The sequence below is a fragment of the Opisthocomus hoazin genome, chromosome W (genome assembly GCF_030867145.1).
Source record: "Opisthocomus hoazin isolate bOpiHoa1 chromosome W, bOpiHoa1.hap1, whole genome shotgun sequence".
Lineage (NCBI taxonomy): Eukaryota > Metazoa > Chordata > Aves > Opisthocomiformes > Opisthocomidae > Opisthocomus > Opisthocomus hoazin.
In genome coordinates this window covers 27,033,053-27,053,887 of record NC_134453.1, presented here as the reverse complement: position 1 = coordinate 27,053,887, position 20,835 = coordinate 27,033,053, and the positions used below count along the sequence as shown (strand labels likewise).

At 39.8% G+C, this 20,835-nt stretch overlaps 1 protein-coding gene across 3 annotated transcripts in view; it reads left to right on the top strand.

Moving 5' to 3' along the window:
• Positions 1 to 20,835, top strand: part of LOC142365560 (nipped-B-like protein) — a 166,269-nt gene that overhangs the window by 44,295 nt on the left and 101,139 nt on the right. For all 3 annotated transcript variants that reach the window (XM_075446432.1, XM_075446433.1, XM_075446431.1), the window contains exon 2: positions 18,902 to 19,045. In XM_075446432.1, coding sequence (XP_075302547.1) covers positions 18,982 to 19,045 — 64 coding nt within the window. In that variant the 5' untranslated portion in view covers positions 18,902 to 18,981. The remainder of the gene's footprint in view (positions 1 to 18,901; positions 19,046 to 20,835) is intronic.

Here is a 20,835-nt window from a genome sequence, read left to right as displayed (position 1 = left end):
CTCTCCTCCAAACGTGTGCACCGAAGAGACACAGTTACTAGGTATTTATGCTATGTTAACATACATATTCATTACATTTCCAAGAAATGTTTATCATAGTAATGGTTTTTCCAAGAATTCATTAATATATGGTAATGTCCGTCGCACATGTTTGTTTGGCGTCTCTCAGCGGGGGTCTTCAGATTATCCTGCAGCCTCCTTATCTCTGTAGTTTGCATACCTGTTCTCCCAAGGCGCAGGCGCCTAAAGGGATTATTCAGGAGTCCCTTGTCTTGCAACTGTCCCAGTATTCACAAAGAACCAAGACTTATTTCTGACCACCTGAAGTGATAACATCCCCTACATGTTACATTTGTTACATTTACAGTTATCAATCCCTCCTTTTCTTTTGAGGATTTGTAGCTAGAAAGCTGTGAATCCTCACTATTCTATTTTGTAGGTATTATTTTCAAATAATTCTATTTGGTGCCTAATCTTATTCCTTTTTCCAGTCACTGTGTGTCTCAACTGAATCCTGACAACACCAAAGGAGACATTTGAGAGACATGCAAACAAGTATTCCTAAAATGACCAGTGTGATCATTCCCATGAACAATTGTTTCAACCACTCTAAATTGGGGAGCCAAGAGGTTAAATTTTGTTCCCCTACTTACAAGTGGGTTGTCTTCCCGTTTGGCTCGTCTCCATGATGTTCTTAATATGCCTTTAGGTATTTGGGACTGATTATATATTCGGTCCTACTTCTACTGTAGTTTTGTTGATCCAATAATCATTCCACCCATCCCTGCAAGTACAATTTTTGTGTGTATGGAAGGGGGGTCAGCACGAACAATTGTTGGATCTTGCTTTCCATAGGCAGCTATTATTTCTGACCAATATCTGGGTGTTGTTATCTGATATCTGTAGGTCAAATCTTGGTCCAGTCATGTAGTCCGAGTTGTCGTGATCGCAATGTCCTCCGTCGTGTCTTCTCCAAAACTCGGGCCAAGTATTATTATCACAATTCCAATGAGCGGATCCTACCCCGTATAGAGGGAGTCTCATGTCACCTTTTTGGTAAGGCAGTACAAATCCAACAATCCTTAGCTCCCGTGGCATTCGCTATCATCTGAATTGCATTGTAATATAAGTTCTCTCTCCAAGCGTTCACTAATAAGCCTAGGTTTAACAAAGTTACCACCGCAATCGTAGTTTCAAACTGCCAGCCTTTTCGACCATCCATCCTGGTTTAGGAGCCTTCTTCACTCGGGAATAATGGATCCAGGCCGGTTGTTCTCTAATCTTGATTGCAGTGAAGGTAGTCAGCAATACCTGGTAAGGTCCATTCCACTTCTTTCTCAGTGGGTCACCTGAAAAATTCTTAACATAAACCCAATCTCCAGGGCTAAATGGATGGATCGAGTGATCTAACCCTTTAGCCCTGCTACCCAAAACATTTTTACTAATCCTTTCTAATTGTTTTCCTAAGGATATAACATAATTCTGTAGATACTGATTTCCCAACTGGTTCAAATCTTCCCCCTGATATTTAGCCAGATATGGTCTCCCATATAGTATCTCAAAAGGGCTCAAATTTTCTTTGGCCCTAGGCTTTACATGTATCCGAAGTAGTGCAATAGGCAATGATTGGTACCAATACAGATTCGCTTCTTGGCATATTTTTGCTATCTGTTGTTTTATCATGTGGTTCATCTTTTCTACTTGCCCACTGGCTTGTGGTCTGTAGGGCGTATGTAACTGCCAATCGATTCCTAACAGTTTGCTGACCTGTTGCACTACTTCTGCACAAAATGTGTCCCCCTATCTGAGGAGATAATTGTCAGTACCCCAAATCGAGGTATTATTTCATTTAATAATACCTTAGTTACTTCCCTTGCTTTGTTTGTTCTACAAGGGGATGCTTCTGGCCAACCTGAAAAGGTATCCGTGAGTATTAATAAGTACCTGTACCCTCCTTTTCTTGGAAGTTCAGAGAAATCAGTTTGCCAATGTTCTCCCGGTATACTTCCCTTCCCAATACTTCCTAATTGTACCTGGTTACCTGTATTGGGGTTGTTTTTAAACATGTTTCACATTGTTGGGTTACTTGTCGGACTGTAGTATACAAATTTTTCCCTATTAATTTCTGATTTAAAAATTTCTACAGGAAGTCTGCTCCCCAATGTGTCCTATTGTGTTCTTCTTTAACCACCCCCCATATCTGTTTAGCAGGGATTATAATTCTGCCATCACTTCAATAGTCCCATCCCTGGGATGGAATTTGTCCTCCTAATCCCTCTATTAATTCTTCATCAGCTTCAGAATACTCAACATTTTCTTGGTCACTCAGGTTTCTATTTCTGTTATCTGGAATTAAGGCTAAAATCTCTTGCATTCTCTCTGCTGCCTGTTTAGCTTCATAGTCAGCCAACCTGTTACCTCTTTCCTGGTCAGTGTTACCCTTCAGGTGTCCTCAGCAGTGCATGATGGCAACTTTTGCTGGTAGTTGAACAGCTTCTAACAGTCGAAGGATTTCCTCAGCATATTTAATCTGCTTCCCTTGCGCAGTTAGTAGTCCTCGCTCCTTCCAAATTGCCCCATGAGCGTGGACAACTCCAAAGGCATATTTGGAATCTGTCCATATATTTATCTTTTTCTTTTTGTTAACTCCAGACCCCTAGTTAGGGCAATAGTTTCAGCATTTTGAGCTGATGTTCCAGCAGGTAGTGACTGAGACTCAACTACTTCGTCTGCTGTTGTCACCGCATACCTGGCCTTTCGAATACCTTGTCCGACAATGCTGCTTCCATCCGTGAACCAGGAGTCCTGTGCATCTTCCAGGGGTTCCTCTTTCAGATCTGGTCTGCTGCTGGAGTACACAGTCTCTATGGTTTCTAAGCAATCATGTACCTATGGTTCAGAGATTGATCCGCTGAGAAAAGAAGCTGGGTTCGTAATATTAGTCACTACAATATTAATATCCTCTGCCTGGTATCGTGGAAATTGGGATGGGGAAATCCAGTAGTTCCCTTTTTGTTGCAGTACAGATGATATTCTGTGTGAGACCAATACTGTGATCTTTTGACCCAAGGTGAATTTTCGGGCTTCCTGAATAGTCAAGACCACCTCCGCTACAGCTTGCAGACATCCTGGCCATCCTTTGCTTGCTCCATCCAGCTCTTTAGAAAAATAGGCCACAGCTCTTTTGTAGGGTCCCTGCCGTTGGGCTAGGACCCCCAGAGCTATGCCTTGTCTCTCATAAGAAAACAGCCAAAAGGGTCTAGTAACATCAGGCAGGCCCAGAGCCGGGGCCTTCATTAGATCTTGCTTAAGTGTCTGAAATGCGTTTTGAGCTTCTTTGGACCAGATCAGTCGGGTGGGGTTGTTTTTCAAAAGTTCATACAAGGGTCTCACTATTATTCCGTAATTATAAATCCATAACCAGCACCATCCTGTCAGTCCCAGAAAGGTCCTGAGCCCTTTTACCGTCTGAGGGAGGAGAGTCCTGCAGATGGCTTCATTCTGTTCTGTTCCTAGTTCTCTTTGTCCAGACAGCTTGCATCCAAGGTAGGTTACCCGTTGCTGCACCATCTGAGTTTTCTGTTGAGAGACTCGATACCCATTTAATCTCAAAAACTTTAACAAACTGATAGTCTACTGTATACAGTCAGGTTTTGTTTCAGTTGCTATTAATGTCATCTACATACTGTAAAAGGGTTCCATCTCTGGAGGGCGGGTTCCATGCTTCAAGTTCTCGTGCTAGTTGATTTCCAAAGATCGTTGGGCTGTTCTTAAAACCTTGGGGTAACACTGTCCAGGCAAGCTGGGTTTTTCTACCCGTGGTAGGATTTTCCCACTCAAATGCAAATAAATTCTGACTTTCTTTGGCTAAAGGCAGACAGAAGAATGCATCCTTTAAATCCAAAACCATAAACCATACTTGCTACCACAGGGTGTATGCCCCTAACAATCTTATTCACTTCTCTTAAATCCTGTACTACCCAATAAGTTCCACCTGTTTTTGTTTTTTTTGTTTTTACTGGTGACACAGGAGTAGTGTATTCTGATTCACACTCCACTAGTAGTCCATACTGTAAAAAGTTACCTTGTTTCCTTTCTTTTTCATTTCGTTTTTCTGTTGCTTAACTTCTAAGAACTTTGCTTTTTTTTTTTTTCTTCATTTAGAGCAGCAGCTAGCAAAGCAGCTTGTAACTTGATACCTTTCTGTTCTAATCACTTTACACAAGCCTTTGTAAAATCCAGAGGGGGTTTCCTTTTTTTTTTTCTTTTCAATAGCGCATTAAACTTTTCGTCTCCAATACTTTTTAATTGTCCACAAAACCGCATCAATTCTAACAGCATATCGTAGTTCAATTAATTGTTTGTGAGGGCATCACCTCCCTCCGAAGCTCATGTTACAATAAAATAACTTCTCAACTTCTCCACCAATCGGTTAACACAAAACACACACACACACACACACAACCTAGAAGAGATCTTTTAAAATCCTTGTGTTTACAAACTGTATCACCTAACTACAACAATATATACAGGCAAACCACTTCAGTTAACATGTTTATATACATCGAGCTCTTTCAAAACAATATATACAATATATTTAATACATACCCCAAAACCAGAGTCCCTAAATGATCGATCAATGCCAAATAACTAGAGAACTTGTAACCCCACAATATATACCAACTTGTATTTTAAAACCAATCCTCAAATTCCCAACTCAATTCCTAAATCATGCCGATTTTCTTTAAGCAAACCAAACCCCATACGTTATTAAGATGTTGTCAAGTGAGGGGTCTCCCCCTACTTTTCCCAGTGTTGCCGTCTAGATCCTGGGAGAGACTCTCAAAATCCCCCCCACGGGAAGACCCTGCGCTGATACTTAAGAAATCAGAAACCACGGCCCCGATGAATCAGAGTTCAAATACAACAGTCCCAAGTCAAAAACGGGAAATCAGCAGAACATACCAAACGTACGTGGTGGTTTTTTTTTTCTTTTTTTTCCTTCACCATTTTTTTTCTCTCTCTCTCTTTTTTTTTTTTTTTTTTTGGACTTATTTGTCTTTCACGCAGAGGCTTCATACACAGTCACACAAGGTTTCCAATGTGCTACAGTACATCCTAAGGGGCTTTTCTTTAAAATACCACTGCTTTGCTGTCCCCCATTTTTCTTTGTTGATTCTGTACTTCTGTTAGTCTTTATCTTAACAATTTTAACCTGTCGTCCCCTTCCGTCCCGCTCTGACCACGTTCCAAAAATGTCACAATTAATATTCTGGTCAGGAGAAAAGAGGTTCACCATGCAAAGTTTTTTTTTGTTTGTTTTGTTTGTTTTTTTTTTTTGGTTTTACGATGCCTGATGGGTATGTTAACAAGCCAGTATCCGATGGGTATGTTAACAAGCCAGTATCCGAGATATCCGATATCCAAGTTCAATACCAACAAATCCGTATCGCCAGAAGTACAACTTAAGCGGGTTTCCTAAGCGTACCAATACCCAGTGTACATTATTACAGAAGTCCAAAGCTTAACCCAAGCTTGTACCAACGCACCAATACCAAAAGTACGTTATTACAGCAGTGCAAAGCACAACCCGTGCCTGCACCAACGCACCACTACCAGAAGCACGTTATTACAGAAGTACAAAGCTTAACCCGTACCTGCAACAACGTACCAAGACGTACACCCTCAGGCACTAGTAGCCTGGTATACAGCGCTCAGCGTAGGACGTCTCCTACAACTTATGAGAACTCTCCAAATGACCGGTCTCACATACCAAAACAGAGAAAGAAAGGAAAAAAAAAGAATACCTTTACTCCTTTAGATGGTCCTTGTCTGCTGCCGCAGTGATCCGAGTGAGGCGAGGAGTCCCTCCGGGAAATCCCGGGGGTACCCTAGGGAGTCCTGTTCTCAGCGGGTCCTGCAGCCGAGCAGAGTGGGTCCTATCTGGGGTGCCAGAAATGATGCCGTGAAAAGCCGGAATTGAAGACTCAACAGTCGGCAGACTATTAAGCAGGTTTTCTTTATTGCGGCGCCGGGCACACGGGGGATCTCTCCTCCAAACGTGTGCACCGAAGAGACACAGTTACTAGGTATTTATGCTATGTTAACATACATATTCATTACATTTCCAAGAAATGTTTATCATAGTAATGGTTTTTCCAAGAATTCATTAATATATGGTAATGTCCGTCGCACATGTTTGTTTGGCGTCTCTCAGCGGGGGTCTTCAGATTATCCTGCAGCCTCCTTATCTCTGTAGTTTGCATACCTGTTCTCCCAAGGCCCAGGCGCCTAAAGGGATTATTCAGGAGTCCCTTGTCTTGCAACCGTCCCAATTATTCACAAAGAACCAAGACTTGTTTCTGACCACCTGAAGTGATAACATCCCCCACGTTACATTTGTTACATTTACAGTTATCAGTATTTTGTGATCTTAAAGAAGGGTTACCAGAAAAGGAGAAATCTTAGGAACAGGTAGATTTTCATCTTTATCCAGCAGTGCACCTTACTGGAAATGGTTCAGTCTTATTGAAGCTCTTCATTGTCTTACCATTTATAACAAAGTTGCAAGGCATTGTAGTTAAGATTTTACCCTTTTTATTATAATTTAATGTTTGTCAACTGTATTGCATATTCTCCAAAAGAAGAGAAACAGGAGGAAAGCACAACAGAAATAGATGAAGTGGTTAGCTTTGATTAGGTAATGATTGTTTACACTTTTATCTTTGGAATAGGGAGCCTCAGATTTTGGGAAATACTTCATTCCTTGTGTTGCATACTGAAAAAGACAGCTCTACAGAAATATCTGCATGGGCAGACCATGTTTTATGGAGGAATGGGATTAATACATAAATCCATGGACATGAGGAAAATGATAAGCAGTTGGGGCAGGAGAAAGGCAGGTCAGGAAACAGTAAGATTGTGTGTTGTGCCTTCAATCACCTAAAAACTGTGTTTGTGCAAGTTTTCGGAAGTGTAACTGCCTTCATTTTGACTCATTTGTGTTTGTGCTGTCCGCTGAGTCAGCAGAAGCGCTATTCTGTAAGAGGACGGGAATCCCAGTTGTAGTTACTGATTGCATGTATTTAAACTCATTCTTTCATCTCCTTCCCCAGTCTCTATACATGCGCAAGCATGTATGCATGCCCACCTGTCTAAGGAACTGAGCTGCTGCTTTCTAACTGTGACTCAGCCTCATAATTGGGAATTGTGAAAGACAGCTGGAGAAACATAGACCTAAAGGAGCAGAAGTAAACCAGATAAAAATAAAGAGACATGAAATTAAGAAAATAAAAAAAAATCTTGGATGGGGGAAAAAGGGCAGTGAAAGATAACTTGGTTGGTAATCACAGTAAGTTTCATAGACTTCTTTGTCTCCTCTACTCTTGTGCCTTCTGGAATTTCTGTGGAAGGAGGAGGTAGCCATTATAGAAGGGCCATGTTCTGTGTTTTTCCAAATAATCCACAAATGAAGTGAAAACTTTTAGCACAGTTCCTCAGTGGGAAAGTTTCTTAGCTTTTTGTGTCATAGATTATGGTCCTGCTTTGCTCTTTTCAGTGAAAATAAAATCCATTATTGATTGCCCCCAGTCTAATCTCTTTATGTGATCTGCAGTGTTTTTACTTGGTCTCCAGTGATATGCCTTGGTTTTGTCATTGTTCTCCCTCTAGATTGACAATGGATCAATCTTGAAATGTAATAATGAATCTTCTGTTTTCTTTTATTTGTTCTGCCCACTTTTATTTGATTGACAAGTTTATACCAGAAGTTATGGTAGAAATTTCCAATGTGATACTTTGAATTTTCCCTATTTCTTGGAAAACCAAAATTGAAGCTAGATCAGACATATTATTTGTGTTCAGCTGAACTATTTCAAGATGTGTGACTGATTTTGTCCAAGTAATTAGAAATAAAGGGATTACTCAAACCTTGTCTACGTAAAGGCACTTAAGGCTTTTAATGTAAATTAACAGGAGGAATTAATTTTAAGTGGTTTAGTTGAGCTACATTAAACATTTGAGTTGATCTTATTCAGAATTAGTAGCTTGAATTGAGTTGTTTTTATTTTACTGTATAATTAAGTTGCATTGAATGAACTCTATTTAATTCGAAGAAAATTTCCACCTGGTTTGAGGTGGTTAAATCTCTTTTTAAAAGAAGAAAAAATCAGATTAGTGTTTTTGAGAATTTCTGTGCATAAGGATATTTTCTTCAAAGTAATGTTCTTAATTGTACTTGCTTTCTACTAACTGGTTTGTGGTAGTCCTTTCCACACAAATATTTAGCTGCTGTTTTGCTCCAAATTATTACTTTACAAGAAGGCTTTCACTGTTAACAGCTATTCCATATTCCTTTGTATTGCTGCTGGGCTTGATGACTTGTAGAATTATTCCTGCAGTACCCAGTGGCGGTGAGCTGAGAGTGTTTAACACAGATAGGTCAAACATTAAAAACCCCCAAGCCTTTTTGTGCATGGCCATCATAATTTTGAGATTCCACCTGATTTGTTATTGATAGAACATTTGTTTATGCTGTGACATTGGTAATTCTGGAAAATTTGAAAGTTGGGAAGTTTAAGCTTGACTGAAGTGATCATAGCCTGTGAGCAGCTTTGCAAACCAATTGCTGCAATTGCCAGATAACTTTGGTTTAGATTTGGGACATCTGCAGCTTATCAAGAGTAGGATGTGGAAGATGATCAGTAAGGTGAAAGAGACACTGCTTTAGAGAAATGCTTTTCTTGGAATTGCATCCCTCTTTTCAGCATGGTTTGCGAGCTTAAGAAACTTCTGTCATGTTTGTGCTGCAGACATAGGAGAACCAGCAATAGCAGTAGAAGTTCAGGATGACATAGGACACTTTCCTAGGTAAATGTATGAATCCTTTCCCAGACCTACAAAGGCCATACCCCGATATAATGATTTTTCTAGCTATGGAGAGGATGAAATTTTTCATATGTTTAAAGTATCTTATACGATTATTTTATTTATTAGACACTTAACACTGCATTTTTTCAGTTACTTTTGCTCTCGTGTTTAATCTTTCCAAGCAATGTATTTTTGCAAGATGTTAGTAGTCTTAATTAAAGTGTTAAATTCCATTGATTATTTTGGGATTTTTTTTTTTAATGTTAGCATACTTTCCTTTAGAGAGTGTATATCTTCTCTGTATGTTGCATGAGCAATATAAACTACCTCTTGTAAAATGAACCAAACGGAACGAATTTTGAATAGTGAATGCCATAAAATTACAAAAATAATTGCATTACCTGTAATTGTGCAAATGCATACAATAGGGCAGTACAACTAAAGCTCTTTATGTGGTTCTGCACATAGTCAGTAAAAACACTGATTTATTTAATCATTTTCTGCCTAATGATCATGACAATTGTTTATCTGTAAGTCTAATAATTTTTGAAAGCATTAGATCAGCTAATTTCAGTTCTATTTTACAGGAGGTGAAAGTCTCAAGACAGTTTAGTTTGTGAAAATTGATTGTTGGATAGAGGAGATAGCCATGTCACCATTGAGGAAGAGGCTGCAGCATGTGCTGTCTCTCTTCCATCTAGCAGCTCAGAGGTGTGGGAGTGGATTTGATGTGAGGGGAGGAAACTGAGTGTGTTAGAGGGCTGTTATAGAGCCTTTGGATGGAGAAATTGCATCATTATGGTGAAGGGATGAGGGGGAATAATACACCAATCCAGAAGAAAAGCATCTTAACCACCTACAGTGCTGTACAGCATCTCTCTTAGATGTGCATAGATCTTAAATTGAAAAACGGTCAACAAGATTAGGACAAAAGAGAATAACATATCACAGGTCAATGTTAATTCCAGTATAAAAAGGCAGTGAGCCACTTCTGAAATGCAACACACTAAATCTGTTCATATAGAATTTTCCACTGGCATTTATTGTGGATCTCTGAAGAAATGTTATAGTTGTGCATCTGTTTTCTTAATGTGTATTAAAGAAGCTTAGAGGTATTTTAATTGTTTTTCAAAGCCAAAAAAAAGGCAATAATGGTGTGACTGTAAGACTTGTGCAAAATCAGCTACTGCCTCAATAGGTATATTTCTTCCCAGTTTTGTTCTATAAAGTTTATGAATCATCTGAGAGAGTTCAAGGACAGAAGTGCAAGATTAAAAGTTGGAAAAGATTGCTGAATTAAATAGATTTTGGTCCAGTGTTTAGTCACTAGGTTTTCAGCCTGGTTAAGATCCAACTTTAATTAAAGAAAGAAAAGTCTTTAAAATATAAGTAATGTAAGTACACAGTTGTTTTTAGAAAAGAGTAATGCTACTACAGGCTAACATAAATGAGACATTCAAGAAAAAGTTGAAAAAACCCCAAGTTACTACTTTATCTCTCATACCTGTCAAAACTATTTTTTAACAAAGATGTGTGCTGCAACCTAAAGTGCTTTTCATTTGACAGAGCTGACCTGCCAAATCCTTTTAATTGCTCTTGCTCTTCTACACACCTCTTAGCTATTTTCTTTCAATAAAATGAACTGTATCTAATATCGGCCACTGTTTGTGTGGCTGAGCAAGCAAAAGAGCTGTGCTCTCCAAAAGGAGCACAATTACAGATGTACTTCCTTTGTTGCAATAAAAGTTGCATGTGGAATATGTAGTGCAGGTGGGAAATTAATGTATGAACTACTGAAGTAGCTTGGAGTTTTCCCTTTATGTTTGAATTTCTCAGCTAAGTTAATATCATGACTGCATCCAAGCACAGTGAAGTTTTTACAGTTTAATTCTGTGTTTGCTTCTGTAGAACAAAAAGAATTTGGTAGCTCTCAGTAGTGTCGGAATCTTTGACATGGAGAGGCTCATAAAGAGGATATTTACTTAAAAAAAAAAAGTAAAAGGAGCAGTAATAAATTCCCTGACTAACTGGATTCTCCCTGACAAAAGTTTTAGTTAATTTATTTTGCAGAACTGGTGAACATAACTACCTTAAGGTATTTCATGTCTAATAGCTATTATTGTTATTGTGCCTGAAAAAATAATGTGTATTTTATGTAGCTTAAATTTCAAAACATACCAGTTCTTTGGTTTAGGTTTTGCTACCTTAGCAGTAGGACTTGATCTTGTATCACTTTTCTAATGAGAAGAAGCCAGTAGTATTATGGAACCAGGTGCAAGATTTCTGTTCCATTCACTTAAATTTAATCCCCATGTTTTACAAAGACAGCTGAGCTGCCTAACAGTAATGCTCTTTAAACAGATTTTGTTTTGCATTACTTGTCTAATGAAATAGCAGGAAATACACTTTCTTGTGGAACAGTATTACAGAATCACAGAATGGTAGGGCTTGGAAGGGACCTCTGTGGGTCATCTAGTCCAACCCTCCTGCCGCAGCAGGGTCACCTACAGCAGGCTGCACAGGACTGCGTCCAGGAGGGTCTTGAATATCTCCAGAGAAGGAGACTCCACAACCTCCCTGGGCAGCCTGTTCCAGTGCTCCGTCACCCTCAGAGGGAAGAAGTTCTTCCTCATGTTCAGACGGAACTTCCTGTGCCTCAGTTTGTGCCCATTGCCCCTTGTCCTGTCGCTGGGCACCACTGAAAAGAGCTTGGCCCCATCCTCCTGGCACCCACCCTTGAGATATTTATTAGGTCCCCTTGCAGCCTTCTCTTCTTCAGGCTGACCAAGCCCAGCTCCCTCAGCATTTCCTCATAGGAGAGATGCTCCAGTCCCCTCATCATCCTCGTAGCCCTCCGCTGGACTCTCTCCAGCAGCTCCTCATCTTTCTTGAACTGGGGAGCCCAGAACTGGACAGAGTACTCCAGATGGGGCCTCACTAGGGCAGAGTAGAGGGGGAGGAGAACCTCCCTGGACCTGCTGGCCACACTCTTCTTAATGCACCCCAGGATCCCATTGGCCTTCTTGGCAGCCAGGGCACACTGCTGGCTCATGGGCAACCTGTCGTCCACCAGCACTCCCAGGTCACAGAATGACAGAATGCTTTGGGTTGGAAGGGACATTTAGAGGTCATCTAGTCTAACCCCCCTGCAGCGAGCAGGGACATCTTTGACTTCGTCAGGTTGCTCAGAGCCCCATCCAACCTGGCCTTGAATGTTTCTAGGGATGGGGCCACCACTGCCTCTCTGGACAACCCGTTCCAGTGTTTCACCACCCTCACTGTAAAAGGCTTCTTCCTTATATCTAGTCTGAATCTACCCTTCTTTAGTTTAAAACCATTACTCCTTGGTCCTTCTCCACAGAGCTGCTTTCCCGCAGGTCAGCCCCGAGCTTGTGCATGGGATTGTTCCTCCCCAGGTGCAGGACCCTGCGCTTGCCATTGTTGAACTTCATCAGGTTCCTCTCTGCCCATCTCTCCAGCCTGTCCAGGTCTTGCTGAATGGCAGCACAGCCTTCCAGTGTATCAGCCTCCTCCTCCCAGTTTTGTGTCATCAGCAAACTTGCTGAGGGTACACTCCATCCCTTCCTCCAGGTCATTGATGAAGAAGTTGAAGACGACTGGGCCAAGTACTGACCCCTGGGGGACACAACTAGCTGCAGGCCTCCAACTAGACTCTGCGCTGCTGATGACAACCCTCTGAGTTCTGCCATTCAGCCAGTTCCTAATGCATCTCACCGACCACTCATCCAGCCCACACTTCCTGAGCTTCCCTAGAAGGATGTTATGGGAGACCATGTCAAAAGCCTTGCTGAAGTCGAGGTAGACAACATCCACGGCTCTCCCTTCATCTGCCCAGCCAGTCTTGCCATCAGAGAAGTCTATCAGATTGGTCAAGCGTGATTTCCCCTTGGTGAATCCATGCTGACTACTCCTGATAACCTTCTTTTCCTCCACTTGCTTGATGAAGACCTCTAGAATGAGCTGCTCCATCACCTTTCCCGGGATGGAGATGAGGCTGACTGGCCTGTAGTTCCCTGGGTCCTCCTTCTTGCCCCTTTTTGAAGACTGGAGTGACATTGGCCTTTCTCCAGTCCTCGGGCACCTCTCCTGTCCTCCAGGACCTTTCAAAGATGAAGGAGAGTGGCTCAGCAATGACATCGCCAGCTCCCGCAGCAGTTGTGGGTGCATCCCATTGGGGCCCATGGATTTGTGGGTGTCCAGATTGCTTAAATGATCTTTCACCAATCCTCCTCAACCAAGGGGAGGTTATCCTTTCTGCAGGCTTCCTCTCTTACCTCTAGAGACTGTGATGCCCTGTTCTTGGTTATTTGCATAGCTCCATTGATGTGTTGAGTATTTTCCTTGAAAATCTGTTGCCCACAAAAACTGACTCCCCCTCCTCAGCTGGACAGGGGAGAAAAAATATGCTGAAGGGCTTGTGGGTCAAGATAAGGACAGGGAGAGATCACTCATCAATTACTATCACAGACAAAATCTGAAAAACGCTTTCCCCCCTCTTCTTCCCGGGCTTAACTTTACTCCTGTTTTTCTATCTTCTTCCCCCCCCCCCCCCCCCCCTCCGAGCAGTGCAGGGGGACGGGAAAAGGGGGTTGTAGTCAGTTCATCACACAGTCTGTGCTGCTCCTTCCTCCTCAGGGGGAGGACTCCTCTCGCTCTCCCCTGCTCCAGCATGAGGGCCCTCCCATGGGAGACAGTCCTCCATGAACTGGTCCAATGTGGGTCCTTCCCATGGGATGCAGTCCTTTAGGAACAGGCTGCTCCAGCATGGATCCCCCACGGGGTCACAAGCCCTGCCAGCAAACCTGCTGCAGCGTGGGCTCCTCTCTCCATGGGTGCACATGTCCTGACAGGAGCCTGCTCCACCACAGGCTTTCCATGGGGTCACAGCCTCCTTTGGGCATCCACCTGCTCCAGCGTGAGGTCTTCCACGGGCTGTGGGTGGATATCTGCTCCACCATGGACCTCCATGGACTGCAGGGGGACACCCTGCCTCACCATGGTCTTCATCACGGGCTGCAGGGGAAAAAATCTCTGCTTCGGCACCTGGAGCACCTCCTCCTCCCCCTCCTCCTTCACCGACTTTAGTGCCTGCAGAGTTGTTTCTCTCAGATAGTCTCACTTCTTTCTCTTGACTGGTGTTCCACAGCAGGTTTTCCCCCTTCTTAAATATGTAATCCCAGAGGTGCTACCACCATTGCTGATTGGCTCGGCCTTGGCCAGCAGTGGGTCTGTCTTGGAGCTGTCTGACATTGGCTCTATCAGACATGGGGGAAGCTTCTCGCAGCTTCTCACAGAAGCCACCCCTATAGCCCCCCTGCTACCAAAACCTTGCCATGCAAACCCATAACACCACCACTTTGTAAATATAATTTGGCTTTCTCCAAATTTTTGGTACAGGTTATGTTGTCTTAATGAATAGGCTGTTACTTGATGCTTAAATGTCTTATTTGTTTATGAAGGACTTGATATGGGCTCATTTTAAAGAGTTCTTAGTGCTAAGGCACCAGAATTAAATATTTGAGATGTTTTTTTTTAAGTGGAGAGCACTGTTTATAAGTGTTTTTTAGTTTTTTATAAAACGAAATGAATAGAAAGGAAAAGCTTCCTGTGCTTACAAGAAGGAAATGGCTTTAACAGAAAAAGGTACTAATGCTCTTGGGGACCTATTCCTTCTTTTCAGGGAACTGTGTTCTAGTGATTTTTCACCTGTTTTGATTGCAAGGTAGCAAAAAAAGTTAAACATTTCCTGCTGGACATTCATGTAAGTTTAGATCAGGGAAGCTGCATACTACCCATAGCTGTCTGCTCTCAGCACATGGTATGTGGTGGTGGTGTTCTTTTTGTTGTTTGCTTTATGTTTTCTGGGTGGGTGTTTTGTGTTGTTTGGTTTTGTGTGGGTTTTTTTGGGTTTGTTTTTGTGATGGTCTCATTGTATCAATTTGTCTTATCCCCTGGGAAGAGTTATTACGGGTGCAAAGCACAATTATCCTTTATGTTAGTTTACTCTGGTAGAAACTGTGCTTTAGGGGGGGCATCTTTCCTTGAATCCACAGACCTCATACTGTGTATGCTTCCACTACCTGTACTGGGGTTTCTCTTGCCATTTACTGTGGTGTGACTGCCACTACTAGCATGTGGGCAGCAGAGGCATCAGTGTCTTTGTTACTGAATAGAAAAGCAGAGACCAAAAGAATGTGGCAGTAGGCACAGAGGAAGAAGCTCGTTGCTCTAAAATTTTTTCTAAAGGTTGCTTTATATTCAGAAGCAACTTACACTTGGCCCAATACAGTATTTTTCACTAAGATATCTTTTCTTACATTAGTTGTAGTTTGTAGTGATTTGAGCAGTTACTACTGGAATAGATATTGGTTTAGAAATTATACTAAATAAAAATTGTCTCAAACTTTTTAATTTTTCACTTGCTTTGTCAGCATCACTCAGATTCTGCTGGCTGATCACTTTATGAACCAAACATATGGATTTCACTAGTACACTGAATTTCACCTGATTTTGTGCTTCTGGGATTTCTGTATCTGTATTTTCAAATTTAATTTTTTGTAGCCAGTATTGTAGAAGGTGAAACTATTCTGTATATGCTGTGAACTTCCTGGTTTTATATATGCTAATGTGTTTTCATGGGCTTTTATTGTTAATAATGACTTTTCTGGATTTCTGACACCCCCCCCCTTGGTTTTTCACGTTAGGTTAATATCAGGTTTCTTGCATTACTGTTTTAACCTTAGACATTTGCATCAGCGATTAATTACTGTTCACTTCCAATACTGACTTTTTCTGAGAGTCTAAATACGTGTATACTGAATATGCAAGACCTCCTTTGCATATACATAAATTGGATTTCTACTTCTCTGAACTGCTGTGATCTGATGCATTATTTAAAAGCTTTCCAATGCAGCAGTTCTTTGATTTCCTGAATTCAGCTAATATTAACTAACAGTTTATTTTTTTTTTTTAATCTAGAGGCAGAAATGCTGTACTACTGGTAATAGCTACTGTACAAAGCTGTTAATGTAAAATTTTCTAAATATTGACAAATGTTGATTCTTCTTGACTAATTGCAAGCTGCTACAATGTATTACTTTTAACTGTTGTTACAGTTGGGGAATGAAAAAACAAAACCAGAACCAAAAACACAACAAAAGTTGTCTGTCAGTCAAGCCATTAATTGTTGCATGCTCTTCTGATGTTTTGTATGAAAGAACATATCTTGTCTTGAGCTGTCAATTTTTTTCCCCTAACTGCTTGATATTTTGAATTCCCTAAATGAGTGAGTTTACTGATGTTCTCAGTGATATCAAATTCGAATTCTAGTTTCATTTGACCTCAGTCTCTAGTTCCGGAATTGAATCCCACCTTATTTGCCAGTTGTATAACAGATGCAGTTTTGCTCTCAACACAACAGATGTAATATTTGGATCCAAATATTCCCGTGTGGTTTATTCATATTATTTTTGTATAAACTAATCCCATCACTTAATCCCATTAGTCTCTCTTTGTCTTTTGTTTGCTCTCATCTGTTTACCCACATTGTCATACTTACTAAAACTTCCTAGTGTAAGAGACAGATTTCTTGAATCACTGTGCTTAATTCCAAGCTGGTGCAGGCAACCACATCCTGTCACTTCTGTAACACCGATCTGTATGATCCATCTTTAAAGTAGTGGTGTTGCTTATCTTTGCTACTACTCCTAATGGAAGGCTGTTCCAGAAGGTGGCAGCTCTGATGGTGGTAAGCTCCTTTCTGATTTTCTTCTTGCTTGCGTTCATAACCCCCATTTATTGTTATGTTAGCATTGCATTCTTCCTTTGTAACCTTCTTTGACTGCCTTAGAGAGAGCAACCACATCCCCTCTTGACCTTTGTTTTGTTAGCTAAAGAAACTGTCCCCTTCTACTCTCATCTTAGAAAGTTTACTCTTCCCCTGACCATCCTAGCTCTCTGCACTTGTTCCACTCTCAGATCTGGATCTTGCCAGTTTGTGTGTCTTATCATGTATCTGTGGAGAAGGTTTCTAATTTAAGTGTATAGTTTTGGAGGATTTTTTCCTATTGAATATCTGTGTAATTTAATTATTGTGGCAGTAATACAAGGAGAGAGCTTGTATTAGTAGTGACTGCCTCTGATGTTTACAGCCCCCCCCCCACATTTCTGTGTTACATACAGGATTTCCAATAATACTGACTAGTGAAGTGGCCTTAGTCAGCTTTGATGCCGTTTCAGTCAGGAGAGGAGGGAGCATCAGACATGACCTTTTTCTTGTGTATATAACTTATGTGTAAAAGGTGTTCTTTAACTACTTAACTTTCAGTGAAAACTTAAATTCTAAAAGTGTTGTTAACTCTTGTGGGTTTGATATTAGGTCCTTTTTTTTTTTTTTCTTTAAGAATTGCTTATTTATGGAACTAAGAAACCACTGAAATTCTGAGTATATTGGTATTCATTTCGGGTAAAGAAATTCCAGTACTGAGCAGTATTTGAAACTGCTCTTTGGTGTTTGAAGGCTGTTTTCTCCTGGATTAAAAAAAACCCAAACACAACAGCCCATACAGCATATCTATCTGCAGCAGTTTCCTTAACTAGATTTCTGCACCTGTAATGTACCGTATTTTTAATAAACAAATGTAATTTAGTGGTGGGAATGAGCCTGTGGTAGATGCAGCAAAGGAAGCTGACTCATTGTCAGTTCTGTTTTAACCTCAGTGGTTCATGAAAACTTTGAGCAGGAAAAAGACTTATAAAATTTGGTTTTCTTGTCTTGCTTGGAATCTGTACATATGTATTAGCAGTGGTGTCCTATATATTGGTATTGGTGTGGCATAAGAAAGAATGGACTAAAAATTACTAAGGAAATGACAGAGATCTTTTGTTTTATATGTATTGTATATGTAATTTGCAAAAATGTTGGCTTGTAAAGTAAGTGAAAGAAAATCATGATTTCAGAATCTTCAGTAGACAACAAATGCTGACAGAAGAAGTCTTTTTACTGTTTCACGAACTGTTAACTCAGGAGCCTGTCTATAATAGGTAAATGTATATATGTCAAGTTATTTTGTTTGTCTTCAGAAAATATGCTCCCATTTTTGTCATTTCATTAGTATAACAATAGTGGATCATAATGTGTGATCTTTGTAAATTTTTTGTTGTTTTGGAACTGTGGTTGAAATTATTGTGATGATCTTTTGGGGGGGTTTGGTGGTGTTGTGGGGTTTTTTTGTTGGTGTTTTTTTTTGTTTGTTTTTTTTAATAGTGTGGACTTCCTTACAATTGGGATCTTTACAGTTAGTGAAAACTGGATGAACAAATTCCTTTTCAGTAGTTGAATATAACTGTGCTGTTTTACAGGAAATAAACGAGCTAGTTCAGTGGTGACTAAACCTTTTATTTCTGTGGAGTGGGTGAAACAGTTCCTGGTAGTAGTTTGACCAGACCGCATTTAATATTAAAGAGATTTTCAAATAAATTTTGAAATAGCTACTACTTTTAAAATATACTAAGATTGTGTATTTGTCGCTTTGTTTACTACTTGACTTTTGCATCTGTAAATCATTCCTTTTGGTTTTGCTAGCTTCTTATATGAAAAATATCTCCTCCAAAACTGGGAAGTGAATATAGCAGCTAATTACTTAAACTGGTTATGGATTAAGTGCTGTCCACTGCAGTATGAACTAACAGAAGTTTTGTTACCAGTTTTTGAGTTGGTACTGTATAACCTGAGCAAATTTTCTTTTGATTGCTTTATCTTGCATCTTTTTTGGTGAAGGACTCTGCTTCTGAGACCAAAAGCTTGTCTTTTGATTACTTAATGCCATTTGATATTTAAATTGTACATTGTTCTACCCATTTTGACAAGATTTACTTAGTATGCAGCTGAGGTTATGGTCTGTGTTTCATTTATGTTATTGAATTTAAAATTCTTTTAAGTAAACTGAGAATTTTAATTTGGATTTGTGTTTTTTTTGTTGTGTTGTTTGTTTGTTTGTTTGTGTGTTTTTAGTGCTTGGGAGATGGGAAGTAATGATAGCTGGCACCTGAACTAAAATATCTGCATAGGCGCTACCATCCCAGAACTTCAGGATGAATGGGGATATGCCTCATGTTCCCATCACTACTCTTGCAGGGATTGCTAGTCTTACAGACCGTAAGTACTCTTCTGCATTTTCAAAATATTAAAAATAGTTTTATTTTTAAAGTTCTTAAAAGTAAATCTGTTCAAAATTAGATTTGGTATTAAAAATGTTAATTTTGTCATTGCTTGAATTTTAAAAAAATATATTCAAACAAAATATGCTAATTTAAATATTAAATGAAATGTAGGTTAAAATAAGTAAATGTAGGTTAAAATAAGTAAATCCGAAACATATAGGAATTCATTATTCATTGTTTGTAATATTGTTCAGTAACATATCTGGGTACCCCACAAATAAAGAAAAACATATAAATTATAAAATACTTTTCTAAAACATACTTCTCATCATCTTCACTGAAGAGAAAGAGAGAATATTAGACTGATGTTAAGCTAGAGAGAGTTTTGGAATATGCTGAATATACTTGAAGCTTAGTTCCTTAGTTTTGGACAAAGTACAAACCAGTTGCTCTAATTAACAGGTGCAAAGAATGGCTGCTAGAATGGTAATAAGTAGCTGAACCTATGAGGCTTCTTTTTTGTCTGTTCAGCCTACAAAAGGAGCAGATGAGGTGTATGCACTGTCTTTAAATATGTCAGGAAGACAAAATGCAAGGAAAGGAAAAGAACTATTTATATTAAAAGTTGATACTTGTGTAAAACCAAATAGTTATCATCTGACCAAGAATAAATTTATAGTGGAAACTAAGAGGAGATTTGTCATTACTATAATGAGGTCCTAGAATAACCATTCCAATAAGACAAGTTGGGACAAAGGTGCATCTTGTTTATAAAGTGTAAGCAAGAGTTTATAGCTCCGTTGTCTGTCTGAGAATAATTGGACTCAGTGACCCAAGTGCTGCTACTCTGAGCTCTTGTTTTTATTATTATACTGTTGAAATTTGGAGACTTTCCAAGAGACACTGAAAGTATATACCAGCAACTGAATTTAATTGCCTAGAGTAAAAAAAGCAGATGTATTCGAGGGGGGGGGGGGGGAAACACTTAATCTCTTCCCGGTATTCTGAAATATCAAATTGGAAGATGCTGCTTATGTATTTAGATGTGTATATATGTACCATCATGTGTGTCTAATAATGGGCCTTCAGGATGCAAATCATAAGTTTCTGGGCTATGAGCAGTTTTCCAGCACTAAGTATTTGCAGGTAAGGTTCTAAAGAAGTCAAAATACTTAACTGGTAGAAGTCACTGGTCAGACTCCTGGTGTAAGAGTTTCTGGAAACACTGAACTACCTTTGGAATTAGCCCTTGTGTTGGGTGCATTTGCTTCTTTATCTGTCTTATTTACCTGATGTTTAGAAACTCAGGAGTAGGTGAAAGAGAAAGGCTTGTCACTGCTTCACCTCATTTCTCTCTATGAGAAAAGAAGGTACTGGAGTGGACAAGTCCTGTTGCCCTAAAAACATGGAGGACATGATGACTAGAGACAGTAGAGTAGGCTCAGGTAACTGGCTGAATTTATAGTTTGAATAAATACTTTTGCTGATCTTTCTAACTTTTTCAAGTTACAAGGTACATTCGAGGTAATCTAATGCAAGTAATGAAAGCTAGCTATTTTAATATATTATACACTTTTATTTGAATTGCAGTTTATTTCTAAATACAGTAATGATATACATTGTATATTGGAAAAAATACTGGAATTCTGCCCCCCCAATTTCAAAATATAAAAGAGCCAAAAGAGTATATTTCACAGCTTTTTTTTTCTGAAGCTATTTCTAATGTAATCAACCTGGGAACTTGAAGTCAGAGTCAGCTTGTTTTTGTGGACCCATGAAAGTGAC